Below are 15,226 nucleotides of genomic sequence, written 5' to 3'. Positions count from 1 at the left end.
CTCGGTTCTTCAAGCGTGCACAGACTTCTGCAACAGGCACTCGAAGATAAAGCAAATCATAATCCGGTTTCATCCTATATATATGTCGGAAAATGTCTCTTCCATTGAATCAAGGCTAAATCGTCCAGCCACGTAGGCTACAAGATACAAACATCGCTGTCCTGGCGTATCAATCGTCATGTCCAAATGCAAAGGACAACAAGGCTACACATGGTCGCCGTTATGCATCGAAGAGAGTTGAGACTCATCAAACTTTCTCACTAAAATCCTCCTGGGTCGATGGGGTCTGGCTCACCTGTTTAGGGATTCAGTATACTCTCACCATGCCAAGTATAAAGGGGTCCAAATATGAAATTTCATACCTTTTCTCGGTGTTCCGCTGCCCCGTCGTCTCCCTTGCTCACCAACTCAACGCTTTCTGACACGATTGGTCTTCTCTCTACCGCATCGGCAACACATCTATAAACCCGAACAGATTTTGCGCCTGTTGGTTTCTCGGGGCTACTGCCAGCTGACGAGTCGGCGTCGATCATGTCCCAGCCCGCACGCTCAAACCTGAACCTAACACCATCGCCCATAGAAGCAAATCGGATCTCACAATCTGCGCCGCCATACTTCTTCACCTCAGCGAACACTTCTTTCATGACATGGAGAGCCGTGACGTCTGCAAATGTGACTTTGGTAAAATCCATGACTACAATTCGAACTGGAGGGAGATTGTTGACATCAAGACCGGCTCTCTTCCGGAGTTTCTTGACACGTCGCTCTCCAACAACGGACCAGATGCGATCCTTTTCAGCACCGTTGGCTGACGAGTATGCTGGTGCATGGTACGTCTGCACTCCATCAACCAACTGGTTCTTGACTCTTGTGGCATTGGGGAAGAAAACGCTCTCCTCAAACTTGAAGATCTGCACATCCTCAGGAATGTGGGTCGGCATACCTCGTCCGCTATCAATTGATCGGACAAGCTCGGAACGAGTGTGGCTGCCGATGATGCGAGTCCGCATCCATGCCAGACGGAGGAGATAGTATACGATGGACCAGCCGACACCGACGCCGATGCCGATTTCTGCGTCGACGAAGAGCGTCAGCCAAAACGCTAACATCGCGGCAATGAAGTCTGCGAGGGAAGTTCTCCAGAAGTGGTAATAAGTCCTCCAGCTACCAACCAGTGGCCAGATGGCTGTGATTATAATAGCTGCAAGAGTTGCCTTAGGGATCCAGTAAAGTGCGCCGGTAAGTTCATACAAACAAAGGATCACCACAGCAGTTGTGACAATACCTGAAAGGGGAGATCGAACGTTGCACTGTGAGTTGACAGCAGTACGCGACATCGCACCACCAACTCCCATAGCGGTGAAGAATGAATTGAAGAAGTTTGTGATGCCTAGATAGCAGAGTTCCTGAGAAGGGTCTGTCAGGTAATTACCACGTGCACCGAATGCACGGGCGATAGCGACGTGCTCGACCGAAGCGGCAATAAAGGCAGCAATGGATCGCATGGGAGTTTTGGCCAGCAGATCAGCTGGAGGGACCGCCGGTGGAATGATGCCCTTGTGAGTCATCTCAGTGACCGCGAATAAATAGTCGTCCTCTCCACGGTTCTTGTTTACGCCGTATGAGATGCCAGTGTATAGAACAAGCACGGTGAAAGCGCGAGTGATGGAGAGCATCCAGGCAACCTTATTCGTCTTGCCCCATCTGGTACCCACATGTTGTAAGAGGCACAAGATGAGAACTCCAGTAACACCGATAGCTGCAGTAACCCCATTGGCTTGAGGCAACTTCGCAAAGGTATCGTGCACGATATTCGCAAATCCTGAGCGGATGCCCTTCTGTCCGATAAGGTGTTTGATCTGGCCAGAGCCGATAATGATGGCAGCGGCGGAGATGAAACCGGTAAGAACAGGCTCAGAGATAAACTCAAGCAGAAACCCCAACTTCAAGAAGCCAATGACCATGCAGTATACTCCCATCCACATGGCAACCGCAGCGGCAATGGCAGCGGGCTCGTAGCCTTCAGGCTCTAGATGTTCAATGACCTCCGCGGTCAGTAGGCCAATCAATGATGTTGGACCAGTGGAGAGATCTAGATGGATTAGTTGATGAGCTTTGCATATACCGAAAAGATGTTCCTGAACCTACCTTTGGAAGTCCCCATAAATGCGTAGACGGTGGCGGGAAGCCAACTAGCCATCAGACCATGTTGGACAGGAATCGTGGCAATTGCAGCGTACGCCAAACTTTGGGGAATCAGCATGATACCGAGGGTCAACCCTGCGATAACATCGCTGATCGCCCATCGAGGGTTATATCTCGGTAGCCATCCTACGATGGGGACCTTGTCCAGCAAGTATCCGACAGCGGTAGCAGGGGCAGCTTTGGCACCAATAACTGAATATCTCCGAGCCCGTTCCCAATTGACATCAGTGCGAAGAGAGTGTTTCACGTCGCTAATAAACTTCATACTGGGCAGATGTGAAAAAGTACACACGGAATAAAAAGTATCAAAGATGTCTAAGGACAATGAAGAAAGATTGATGAACGACGGAACCAGGTGTACATGTATATCAAGCAACGTGTGAGGTTAGCAATTCTCCTCCTCCAGTCCCCGGTCGATATTTCTCCAACTCAGGTGTGGTCATATGTCGCGTGGGCAGCGAAATATGAGTGGTGTTTGATCAGACTTCCGTCACCGAGGAGCTAGATCGACGCAAACTCGAATTGAGCGTAAAGAACCAGTCACCTTGATGGCAAGCAATATGGAAATTACAGCATGGCGTCCGGGGTTTGTGTGCTTGACAAAGTCAGAAAGGTCTGGGCAACAGAGGAGGGTGGCATGTGAGTGGTCGCGGGGCAGAAGAGGTTGGACGTCAGGGCGCTGGTGCGGCGCCAATGTGCCAAGCGTGCCGCCAGGTGGAGCTTAGCCAGGCATATCAAAACGGCCCTCTACTGATGCTAGAGCACCATCCTCCCACCCCGGACTGTTCAATGCGGGGGTGGAGGCGAGAGGAGGGCGAACCAATTTGTGCGGTTTTCTCCAGTTCGATAGCCCGCCTTGCCCGCACCCTGCAGAAGGCATTACAGCAGGGACTTCCGGTGCACATCCCTCCCCATACGAGCTCGCGTGAACATTCTACCGGAGATGACGGCAGGGTGAATGAATAACCGTGTCATGCCTATATAAGTCCTTCCTGGGGAGGCGTCGTGCCAAGGTCGGCTCTCGAAATAAGGGCGGGATGCCAAGAACAACGTGCAGACCCTAGACACAGATATTGGGCAGGATGCCGCCTGTTCATACGGCAATGTGCGCTGCTGACAGTTGAAGTTACAACAAGAAAGACATGTAATGACTGAGTAACCGCGGCATTTGGCACTTGGACCGTGTAAGGACCTCCCTAATCGAGATGCCGAATACTTGCATGCCAATCCTGCACTACGAAGTTACTTATGTCTTGGCTGTGGGCGGGCTAAACCTGAGCAACCCGCCTAGCTGGCAAAGAGCCAAGGTTGAGTTCGTTGTATACGGGCTAGGAATTCCGTATACAGCGTCAGCCTTGAACGCGTGGACCGACTCCTATGAGTATTGATTTACGATGTATCAAGCTCTCATCTACATCTCAACATGTAATGGTACTCAAGTTTGGCTGGCTGATTTGTCGCCACTCACCATATCCGATAGCAAGCCGCTGGGAGTGAGCCCAAGTCAAAACGAGATCGAATGGAGATGATGGCTTGAATACGTTGTACTTCGAAGACGCTAGGATTACGGCATTCTGTTCATCGGTGATGGCGGGCGCGTGATTACTACCATTACTAGTGCCTCGAAGAAGGAAATACGCGAGTGAGACAGGCTTGATCAAAACGTATGTTCTAAGATTCCCCAGGAAACAGGTTTCACATCACTAAATATCACCCAAATGCGCTTGTACAGCCTGTTCAGACACATAATGGCACCTTACGGTGGATTGAGTGCAAGTCGGGGTGTGTCTCCATGATAAGAGATGTAGCTTTGGAAGTGGATTGAGGTTGAGATTAACAACGGGACCATGTTGTATAGAGAAAACATCCACGTCAATGAATCACAGATGAAACCGTGGTCTACAACACCTTGATGTCCTCGCAATCCTGGTGAGGATCCCGAGACGTCCACGATGAACTTGATTCATAGAGACAACGGCTATCAATCGGCGATCTGGATGTCGCCCAGGGGGCACAGATTCCTGCCATCCGACCCACTTTTTTACACGATGTACTATGTATGGATTGCTGTCATGTTCTGCTATCCGCACTTATAACTTGTTAAAAGTTTTGCCTCCTTGAACCGTATTCTTGTGGAGATTAGAGTCATTCACAGATTCACAGCTTCTAGCCTCGACGAGGTCGGTGGGGCGACGGCCGCGAGGCACCCTGCCCCGGTGATAAGGTCCAAGCTGAGGTCCTCTCGAAGACTCCAGAGGCAGTGCGATTCCCTCAGTATTTAGATTAGCCAAAAAGGATTCCCACTGGAATATGCCTATCTCTATCTGTCTCGAGACCCAGGTGGTCCGATTAAAATTGGAATTGATTGTTGGGTTAGTAGTGAGACCTGACTCAGCTGCACTGTCCGTTCAAACTGAGAAGAACGTTGCTACCAGATTTCAACCCTCAATAAAAGCTCGATATAGATTACTATGTACATATCTTCCACGTCCTCGTTTGCCCACAGGTTTCCTACATCCAGGAGAAGAATGCCTGTAGCTGTCTCCTTGTTCGTCCGGTCCTCCATCCCCCCTTTAAACCTACAACTTTACCCCCAAACAAAGGCCCAAGTTTTCAGCACCATATGCTATATAAATACCCGTTATCCGTCTGCTGTTCTAACATCATGGCCGTCTCTGGATCGCTTCACATGTTTTCCATGCTCTGGCGGAGGTGGCAACATCGGTTCATAAAATGAAGATGGCTTGCCCAAAAGAAAGTTGCGGAGATTCCTCCTGTTCAATGGCGTCTAGACTGGGTAAGCTAATCGACGAAAGTGACTTGCTATATGTTTGTTGCCTTGAGAAAAGTAGTAGCATAAGCAAAACAGACTCAGTTTTAAGGATGACTTTAAGTTTTGTTCCTAGAAGGGTTAGATTTTATGAGACCCGGGGTCGTACTCATCATGTAAATTGAGTTGTCTATAGCGGAACGATTTTACTAGCAAATCTGATACTACCCCGGGAGTGGGCTGCGAAGGTTCTGGCAGAGACTACTCATATTGCTGTTAACTCTAAGCTGGGCTACAGTAGCGCCGAGATCAGAATGACAACGACCCTTGCCTAAAGAAGAGTTAGGAGTTTCTCGCTACAGACTGTCAATGACCATCCTAATTCTCCGTAGTCGAACGCCATCACCAGATCAAGAGGTATCTAATAAACTCGACCTCAAACCCTATGTAGTCATGAGTCCCTTCCACATCGACCTTCGCGCCTGTGCATGGCCCGAGCCTAGTTGCTTCAGTCCGAGATATTTCGACAAGTGGGGCTGAGAATGCGGTTCTCACATATATGTGCCCTTCTGGCCCTATGCCACGCAATTGCTACGATTTTCTCCGGAGGCCGAGGAGGCACGATTCAGCACACTTCCTCAATCACGCCCGTAGTACATAACCATGTAATCACCCCATGCGTTCTGACCTTTCCACCTGCACGAATTACAGGTAGGTTATATGTAGCTTAACCCCAATCCGGAGCTTACTAAGTCTGCGACTATTTAGGAGATACTATGTATTTTGTAGCTAAGTAGGCACCTAGGGCACATTTGTGACTAACGACGATTTCAAGGTACGATGTGAAGACGAGGTGCTAGCAGCCCTCCAGAGCGAACTATATAGTAGTACCTAAGTCCCTAGTACATAGTATAGTACTTACCCAAGTGTTGACTCACACGATGCTTTTCAAGAGAGGTTTGAAATACATAGTACCGTACATAGTAGGAAAGACGAACAAAGATTGACTAAGTACTATACTTTAGCAAGGTATATGTACATCAATAAGTACTACATACATACTAGAAGTTATGTACTTGTATAGTACATACATAGTTGTCGTACTTAACTTATATTTCTGATAACGCCGTTTCGGAGCAAGGCTGTCTATCTATCCGTCCAGGGCGCTTCCCTAACCGCCATAGTAAGTTGTTTCTTTGCTGAGTTGAGGGCCTTCAACCTCATACTTTATTAAGATAGAAATAAATTCACTGGTCAATCACTGGTGATAAGTGCTACGTACACAGGACGTCCTGTGCATGACAAAGACTCGCATATAATTCCCGACAAAATAAAAATCTTGGCACAGCTTAACGATTACTTGGCCCGGACCGACGAAACCGACAGAGCCGATGACCGACCCCATAACGCTACAATATCCTATAAGTAAAGTACATATTACTTAGCATTATTGCTTAATAGTATAAGGCAATGTCGCCCGCGGCTCCATACTATAACTAGATATATAGCGAGTAATTTAACTCTAATTATAATTTGTATTCTGTACTACATCCTTAGGACTTCTGTGATATATAACTCATATATACTTTAAGAGAATCATCATCCTTCAAAGTTAAGTACTACTACTAATGCACATTTATATAGTACTTTATACTGACCTCTGAGTACTACTTAGATATAGTAATAGTATGATATTAGTATACAGTACATTAGTATATAGTAATTATATCGTACCATATACATAATATATAAAGCAATCATCCTGATAAACCAGCTCTCAGCCAGTATTCACTACTAAGTACTTAGTAACATTCGCGATTTCTCTTTTCATCGTGTATCCGCTTGATTGCTATGTAATGTATACTATGTACTATATATGATTTGCATAGTAGTCTCCTTGCCAGCTCGTGCTGCACTAGTGCTTTCGGCCATCCTACACGACTAGTGACGTCGTATGAACTGAAGGCCTACCTACTACTGTGTATTGTGTACTCAGCATATATATCTACTGTAATATGTAGCAGTTACATAGGACTACATAATGTAGACAGACTCCCCAGCTCTACTCCTGACGCGACGAGAAGGCAGCCTCGACGTCTTGTGCAAACCCCTTCAAATCCTGGAATCGCCACCCATAACCGACCAGTTTCTTTTCTAAGACCATCTTACTCTCTGCGTCTTTCCCCCATCGAGGCCCATCGCCCACAAGCCAAACACTGCTGAGACCTAATCGCTTTGCTGGCGCCTGGTCGTGTCCCAGACTTTGTGCAACATGCAACATTTGTTCCTTCCGAACACCATTTTCTTCAGCGAATTTAATCACCGTCTCAAGCTTGATCTCGTCTGCCCTCTTCGCGTCTTCGCCGAAATCCTCCGCAGTGAAAACCTTCCACCACTTGACTTCCCCGAGACGGCTCACCAGTGAAGATTCCGTAAGTGACCAGGCGAAGCGGTCAATGTTGGACAGCGCGACCAGTTTGTAGCGCTTGTCTAGCTGCTTAAGAGCGTCCAGGGTGCCCGGAAAGGTTGGCCACGATTTGATGACAGCCTCACTGCCGAAATGCCGAGCCTCTGCTTCGTTGCTCTCAACTTCCAGGTCCCTGGCGATTCGTCGCCAGATCTCCGCCAAGATCTCATCGAATCGTCTCACCGGCTTTTCCAGCTTGATTGCATCCTCTTGCATTTGAAAATGTTTCAGAAATTCAATTGCGCCGACAGTGGCGGAGCCTGGGATGGTGGCTGATAATGGAGTGGGATCAAGGTATGGTGACGATTGTGGAAGACGAGAGAGAAGTGGTTGGAAAGACTCGAGGATGTGAGCTTTATATTCGATGAGCGAGCCGTAAATATCGAATGAGACAACCTGATAGTCGGTCAACGATAGAGAGGGGTTTGTGGGTTCAGGCATTGGCAGAGCCATTGTTACACGCGTGACGGTTGTGGGAGATTGCTAGAACTCCAAGATGTACTCGTAACTTTGAGCTAAGTGATAGACGACCTTTCTTAGGTGATCCTAACCGCTCAAGAACTAAAAGTGATAATTATGGCAGTGGTGGTGAGTACTCTACCAAGTACTATGTATTACGTAGGTATAATTGAAAGTGAAAAGCTACAGTCTTAACAAGCAGAGTACGAACTACTATAGTCGGACCTTACTTTAGGATCACCCCGGCTGTGCCGCTTTTAAAGCCACCCCACCCCTACGAATTTACGACTCACCCTCCTCTCACCTCGTCTTGCTACATAAGTACAGTACGTACCTTCTACTTACCTACTTCCCTATACACCCTTCGCGCCGCTCTTATGCAGACGTGTATTCCCATGTCGCTCTGCAGTGACTGCTCCCCCCTCCCCCAAACGGGTCTGCTACCGCTAAACTAGGAACCCGAAACTTGGACACAGTAGATGCTGCCTAATTCTACGTCCTCTAGGATTGGATTCTACATACTATGTATACCTTTAACGTTCTCCTACTATCGACGGTGCCTCTTCCTCCCTTTAAAAATGGACACGAGAATTAAATATATTAATCTAGATATATAGTACCTCGTTCGCTAAGTCCCCGGGACAGGAAATGGCCCGGCCTAGGAATAACCCACGTGATGCACCTTGCCACTGGTTAATATGATCGTATATATCTGTATTTTGATGTATACCTAAAGGCGCTAGGGCCTTGGTAAGGATTACTAATGTAGATTCTTTCCCGGAAAATAGTTACTAAGATAGACCTTTAAGAATGTTACAATAGCCTTATTCACACGGCGGTAAAGCTAGAAAGGCACCTCCATAAGCTTATAGACTAGATAGTAACTAGATCTAAGGCGGCGTTAATGCCTACGGAAGGTATTCCTAAATATGATCTTTAGTAGAAATCAAGGCCTTAGGTGGAGAATCAGATATGTTAGAGGCCGCCTTAATAATACCTCGCTCCAGTAATTATCGCACGACATATCATCTAGCGCTAATGCGGTGGTAGGGGCTGGGAACTATTTCCGAGTTTTGGGAACCGTACGGGTATAATTTTAAGCTCAGGTCAAATCAATCCCGGGTGTTCCAAAATCTACTGCGAGCTGAGCGGAGCGCTTGAGGCACAGTACACCGAGGACATCGTGAACTAAGCACAAGAAGTAGGTCGGGAGGCTCTAGCGGTACTCTGCCCTGCTGGTCATTGCCGAGGGGCGGCGCCGTCCAGTCGACTTGAGCAACGCTTTGGAAAGCACGCTGAAACTGCAGTGGAAAATGTGGCCCTAAGTCCAGGAGCATCGTACGATAGGACATGTTGCCCCGTGCATGACGATCTTCCTTCAATGTATCATACTCTATCTCCTGTTCACGAAGGACGCTGTCAGGACCTGGATGCTGAGGTCAAAATTTACCTGGCCATGATAGTTCTCTTTGTTATCATCCGCCGACTTCAGGTCCAGTATGACCAAGAGAGTCAACTCACACAAGATTGTCGCACGGACCCTTTGACATGTGGAACGGTTGCGGCGCATCCGCCGGTTCGAGGCCCCAGAACCTATTTTCTCAGAGTGATTCGAGTTCGAATTGATCAGGTCCAACGCGAGTGGTGCCAAGCAGTTACGGCATCGAGTATGATCGCTTATTAGGCCACGGCTTACATCTCGACCGGCATTTCTTTCGTCTTTACTCTAGTCTATATAGCCTGAAATTACCTCAGAAAGGCCGCGGAATTGGCAGCTGTAAGTACATCATCGGAGTGTGTTGTTGCGATCCATGAGTGTCAGTCTCTCCAAACCCTCCACAAATTGTATTCCGAACGATCGTCGCCTTGTAAGCCAGCGCTTGATCGAAGAAGAGATCGGCCACGATCTTATGCTCAGGAACTTTGTATAATTTGGCGATGGTCTTTTTATTCAAGATGCCTGTTGCCTTGACCTTTTCGTAGATCTCTGTGTTGGGAAACATGGCATCGAGTGTCATCTCGTAAGGACCAGCGTTCTTACTCCGCAGAAGGCTGGTGAGGTCGGCAAGGTAGCAGTGACCGGGGGGTGGATCAGGTGATAAGCGCACTGGCACATCAGCATCCAGCATGACCGCCCTCTTCGCGTCTGCTTTCGCTATACCGACTTGCGAGTCAACTGCATATATATAAGCACCTGAGTACAGAGAGGGAATGGAATACCCACGTTTCTCACGAATGTATGTATTGGGACCAGGAATGTTGTAAACCACCTGTGGGAACAGGCCTACCGGATCAACCCCTTTCATGATATGGTAGATGCAGAACTCCGATACTGGGCCCATAGCGATTTCGGAAGGATTGAAAGGCCACGCAAAGTTACCAGCATTGTTGAGCTGGCCTTTGTATGGTCCATGGACAAAAGCAAACTTGAGCATGCTTGCGACCTGGTCTGCCTCGTCTTGGGTTGGGGCTCGAATGGCACCTGCGATGAAGACTTCCTTCGAAGTAGTCGGGTCTGGCTCGTTGGGCCCCATGACACCATTAACACCATACTTATGAATCTTGGCCTCATACTTGACGTGAGAGTACTTATCCTCAACGTAGGCCAACAGGAAAGCAATAAAATCGTCGAGTTGTCTCAAGAGTATCGGATCTCGAATCGCGCCAAGGAAGATTGTCTGATATCCATTAACTCGAGCGCCTTCTAGTTTGACGGTGTATTCGCCCTCTTTGGCCGGCTCAAAAGTGCTATTTCGAACCTTGACAGTTCTATCGTCAATCTGCTCGAAGGTGGCTTTGTCGAGGTGAATTACTCCACCAGGTCCAAGAAGTATATCGGGCCTTCGGTTCTCGTACAGGAAGTGCGAAGCGACACCAAGTTCTGTACATCTTGCTCGAGGATCACAAGGTGCCACGTCGAAGCTGTCACGGTAAAGGATTGCCATTCCTTCCTTGGTCTTCGGGATACCGCACATACCACCACACTCCATAATTTTTCCCATGGCATAAGCGATGCCTTCTAACTTTAGCAGTAAATCTTATAGAGGAGTGTCCCATACGTACCAAGATTTGTAAACCCTCTGTACATGGCGTACGCTGCGAAAGGCGCCGGATCATATGCTCGCCCAGCGATGATCATGTCCAAGTCAGGATGGTCATTTAACGCCTTCAGGAACGGTTCGAGACCCATCTGAGCGACTATACGGGTACTAGAATTGATATCGTCGTTGGTGAGCTCGGGGACGCCGTCGCCGCAAGGGCTGATAGCGCCCTCTTCCATCTTTCGTCGGACATAGTCTTTGTCGATCTCGGCGTAAATCTTGATAACCTTCAGAGGGCGAAAGCCATTCTCCATAACAGCCCTTGCAACGAATTCTGCGCACATATCAACAAACCTGTTCTCTCCGTTACCACCAATTGAGCCAATAATGACGGGGACTTTAAACAAAGCTGCTGCCTTTGCGAAAAGCTTGACATCACGCTCCAGACAATTCAATGGTACATTGGGCTTTCCAAGGGCCAAACGTGAAGGCCCACTGTCCGTCGAACCTCCATCTGCAATGATTACATCGGCGCCAGCTTCGAGGGTGCGCCACAAGACCTGCTCGCTGAAGCTTTGACCAAGCTGGCCGATGGGTGCGAAAATTCTGAGGTGATCTGGAGTAGCCATAACGAACGTTATACTGATGGAATGTGGATGGAAGCTGTGACCAAATTATAAGCCTGATAGTATGGACTCGCCTTCTTTATCTATTCGGGAGAATTTCTCGTAAAGGCTGCCGTATATAAGTCACTGGCTGAGGAGGCCAATGATCGGAGGCCATAATCCGTGCACCGTGGCACAGACGATTCAATCGGCATTCAGTAAAAAGCTCGCTAGTCTGAAAGTCGAGAATCCTCCAGTCAACTGGTTTAATAAAACCCCACAATTCCTCTCGCGTAGAAACGCAGAATCGGCGGCGGCTTTTTTACCCGTCGCTGGTAGTACATTCCAAGTTTATCCGCAACGGGGACGGCTCTGCTCGTTATGGTGTGTACCTATCAGGTTCGGGGACGGAAATTCCGACTGAGCGGTGTCCTTGTAGGGTGGACCGCTCGACTCTGGGGCGATTTAATAATTCTAACTCAACTGTCTTAAGTCAGGCCTTACCACCGCCATATTATGACTACCGATACTCGGGTAATAATGACAATCTGGTCAACTTCGAAGATATGAATCTGTCTCAGGACTGTCCACGTGGCTCATTTACTTATCAGCCTTCGTGAGTCCTCTCACTTTTTTGATCGACCGCAATCACAGATAACTTTAAGCTCGCTGAGCTTTCCAAGATTTTGAGATTTAGATCACGATGGCAGTAGCGCCAAGATCTTTACCGAAAGAAGACTTTCAAGTCCATTGCAAAGGCATTTACTTGTGCTGCTATCCTTATAGCAAATGCTGGTATTTCGAAATGGTCAACCGGAAGAGCCGGCACCGAGCGGTTTAGTGCTTGACTGCTACAGCACAATTCTCATTTGAGTGTTCTCCTAGTTCGAGGCACCCGTTTTCTCCAATTTGATTCACATGCTATCCCTAACTTTGCCAGAATCCATCATCAAGAAATTCGAACAACATATTGTTCTGAATGCCAAACTCGTCCGCAAATTCCAGTGTGGTATCTGTCGCTCCCGTCTTGGTAATATTTGGCGTTGGGGCTTGCGACTGTGTTGTTCGGATCATTTGGTGAACAGTCTTTGCTTCATGGATTCGGGCTGCTATACTATCGAAAAACACCGGGATCTCGCGCAGCAGCCTATCGTACCCTGTCTCGCTTTCCTGCTGGCAATATTGCATAGCGTATATTTTTGCCTCTTCGACCTTAGCTGTAAATGTGTCTAAAATTGTAAAGAAGTCTAAAGTGTTGGCAACGTACGTCTGTTCCCAGCCGTCTCCGACAAAGAGGGACAATTTTGACAAGACGACATTCTGGTGTGTAAGGAGCGACCATGTAGAGTATGGTAGGTCGAAATAGACGGTTACTGATAAACGGTGGAATGTTTCGAAAAAGTGTTGCGTCGAAGTAAGACATGCGAAGAGCATAGTGAGCCGAGAGACGGGATATGTGCCATATTGTGTGGAGTCGATGCTGTTGTCGAGCGCGATCTCAAACAAGACTGTTTCGGTGATGTGGTAGTGTAATAGAAGGAGGTCTACGATGTCAGCAACAAAAACTACAGTACAGAACGGAAACCTTACCATTCTCAAGCAGTGTCGGTGGTATTGTAGCTTTCAAGCTTTGCAATTCACCGTGCAAGGCTGTCACACTAGCTCCTACTGGAGATGACAATCCTGAAGGCATGTCCCAGTTCTCGGGACCTACGGTTTGGTTGATTTTCTCACTCAGCCGGCATATCTTGATTAGTTCCAGCAAGTAGAGGTCTGTGGGAGTTTCAGCGGCTTCCGCTATCGAGCGACAACATTCATCAGCATATTTAGTATATCTTATCCTCTCGATGTCTCGTGCACAAATTGAAACACTCTCCAAGGTCAGCAAGCAAAGCATACAGAGCAAGGCACACTCAGACCCTGAAAATAACAACATACATAGAGGTCAAGTAAAGACAACCCAAGAAAGCCCTTCTTTCATCTAGTGTTCGAGGAGCATGAACGTGCATTATCCCGTTCGCGGCGAAGTATTCCCGTTGTGGTTTGGCAAATCTTGACTGGACAACCTGCTTATTCAAGCCCAGGTCCGTCATCACGGTCAGTGCCAAATACACGAAACTGGCTAGGCTTGGTCCCAGCTGAGATTGGAAATGGTGCCTATTCTCGGTAGTAGTCAGCATATTATCACTCTCTTCAATCCATCATAGTGGTTGCACGCACCAACCAAGACAAACGAGAAGTCCTTGAAGTATATCCAAACTCCGCTCTGCCTGGACCACTGTTCTCTGACTGACGATCTCTCTGACTCTTTTGATCATCGCCGTCCGGCGCGCTATATCATGTCGACATGCCACCATCATGATAGCCATACACAAGAAAGGCCTCTCTGCTTTCAGCTGTTCTAGGCTCATCGACGGTGGAAAAACGACGAAGGGAAAGTACTGCGCCATGTCATCGCGATATGCCACTAGAATCAACCTTCCTTCTCTGTCACTCTTGATAAAGTGGTCGAAGTAGGCGGTAACGGAGTCATCCTGATTTAGGACCAAGCGCTGTCCGGCCACAGCTTGGAATTCCATTACTCTCTCGGACGCCGTAAGGATGGCGACCATTCCATCCAATTTCTGTTCTAGTCGTGCGACATCGCTGAGGAGAAGTCAGAAGAAGGAAAAGCCTCGAGGACTTATGGAATTACGAACGATTTCTTTTCCGCCTTCCGCCGGTACGAGCCCAGCCCTTGGGCACTGCATACCTTTCTTAATCTCTCGCACCTGGGGGTATGCATGAATTCTCGCCTCTAAGCAGCTACATTTAAGGCTCACCTCTTGCAGTTGACTTTTCCGGGCTCGGTTTCGCATCTAATCTTTGCATGAGCACACGGCACGCAGGCCCTGGGTGCCCGCGTCGCGTCTGCTTCGATCAGTGGTTTTAAGTGTGATGACATAAGATATCGCTCGATCTTATCGGATGATCTAGTCGGCTATTGAGAACCTTGATTGATCCACGAACACTCCTGTTTTTAACTAAAGTCGACTAGGAGGCCACGCAGGGGCTCAGTTCTTCAATCGGGGTCTGGATGGAGACGAGAAGTGGCTACGATGGAATGAGGAGAATAAGTAGGAACGGGAATTCCGATTCCGCAGCTGTGGACGAGCTGCGGAAGCGCTAAGGCATAAGGGACTAGTGTATGCCGACAGTAGAACGGTAGCAAGCCCTACAGACGAGGCGAATCGGTAGCGCGCAGGGCTAAGAAATTCTTTTAGGGGTTATACAAGAACTTTTCGATATTTAGCGGACGAGACTTTTGTCGAGAGATTAAAGTTGATTTAGGATTCCCAATTTTCGAGATTATTGACTGGAGACACCACTAATCGTTTTCCTTCAAACAATCTAAATACAATTCTAGGGCAGAAACCAAGAAAATTCAAGATAAGAGATTTGTCAGAGTAGCTCGTGTGTCTTGCGAAACTAAGAGCAACAAGGCAGGAAAGGGCAAGGAAAGTAAAATTGCCCGTGAGAGCTAGCTAGTTTCGGTCGGTCCAAACCAAGTCCCCTTTCGCTCCCCAGCCGCAGAAGGAGGAACAAAACATTTCGAAACTATGACGCCTCCGCCGCGGCGGTGTATGCTTTACAGGGACCTCTATAAGGATCTGCGATTGCCGTGGACTAGCATCAGTGC

The 15,226-nt window shown here is 48.0% G+C and overlaps 4 protein-coding genes across 4 annotated transcripts; all 4 read right to left on the bottom strand.

Annotated features, from left to right (window-relative positions):
* Positions 1 to 356: 356 nt before the first annotated feature.
* On the bottom strand, positions 357 to 2,470 carry A1O9_06167 (uncharacterized protein; the record flags this gene model as incomplete). The annotated part of the gene is made up of 2 exons (XM_013405377.1): positions 357 to 2,092; positions 2,149 to 2,470. 2 exons carry the CDS (start codon positions 2,468 to 2,470, stop codon positions 357 to 359), a joined length of 2,058 nt encoding a protein of 685 aa, XP_013260831.1.
* Positions 2,471 to 7,037: 4,567 nt separating this feature from the next.
* A1O9_06166 (uncharacterized protein) lies at positions 7,038 to 7,895 on the bottom strand (the record flags this gene model as incomplete). Its single annotated transcript, XM_013405376.1, has 1 exon — positions 7,038 to 7,895. The coding sequence occupies one exon, from the start codon at positions 7,893 to 7,895 to the stop codon at positions 7,038 to 7,040; it is 858 nt and encodes a 285-aa protein (XP_013260830.1).
* Positions 7,896 to 9,652: 1,757 nt separating this feature from the next.
* On the bottom strand, positions 9,653 to 11,571 carry A1O9_06165 (uncharacterized protein; the record flags this gene model as incomplete). Its single annotated transcript, XM_013405375.1, has 2 exons — positions 9,653 to 10,920; positions 10,965 to 11,571. 2 exons carry the CDS (start codon positions 11,569 to 11,571, stop codon positions 9,653 to 9,655), a joined length of 1,875 nt encoding a protein of 624 aa, XP_013260829.1.
* A 903-nt stretch (positions 11,572 to 12,474) lies between these two features.
* On the bottom strand, positions 12,475 to 14,126 carry A1O9_06164 (uncharacterized protein; the record flags this gene model as incomplete). Its single annotated transcript, XM_013405374.1, has 4 exons — positions 12,475 to 13,112; positions 13,138 to 13,418; positions 13,486 to 13,704; positions 13,768 to 14,126. The coding sequence occupies 4 exons, from the start codon at positions 14,124 to 14,126 to the stop codon at positions 12,475 to 12,477; spliced, it is 1,497 nt and encodes a 498-aa protein (XP_013260828.1).
* Between the last annotated feature and the right edge of the window lie 1,100 nt (positions 14,127 to 15,226).

This window comes from Exophiala aquamarina (genome assembly GCF_000709125.1).
Source record: "Exophiala aquamarina CBS 119918 chromosome Unknown aczIA-supercont1.4, whole genome shotgun sequence".
Classification (NCBI taxonomy): Eukaryota; Fungi; Ascomycota; class Eurotiomycetes; order Chaetothyriales; family Herpotrichiellaceae; genus Exophiala; species Exophiala aquamarina.
The sequence above is the reverse complement of the archived record's forward strand: the minus strand, read 5'-3'. Positions and strand labels throughout refer to the sequence as shown.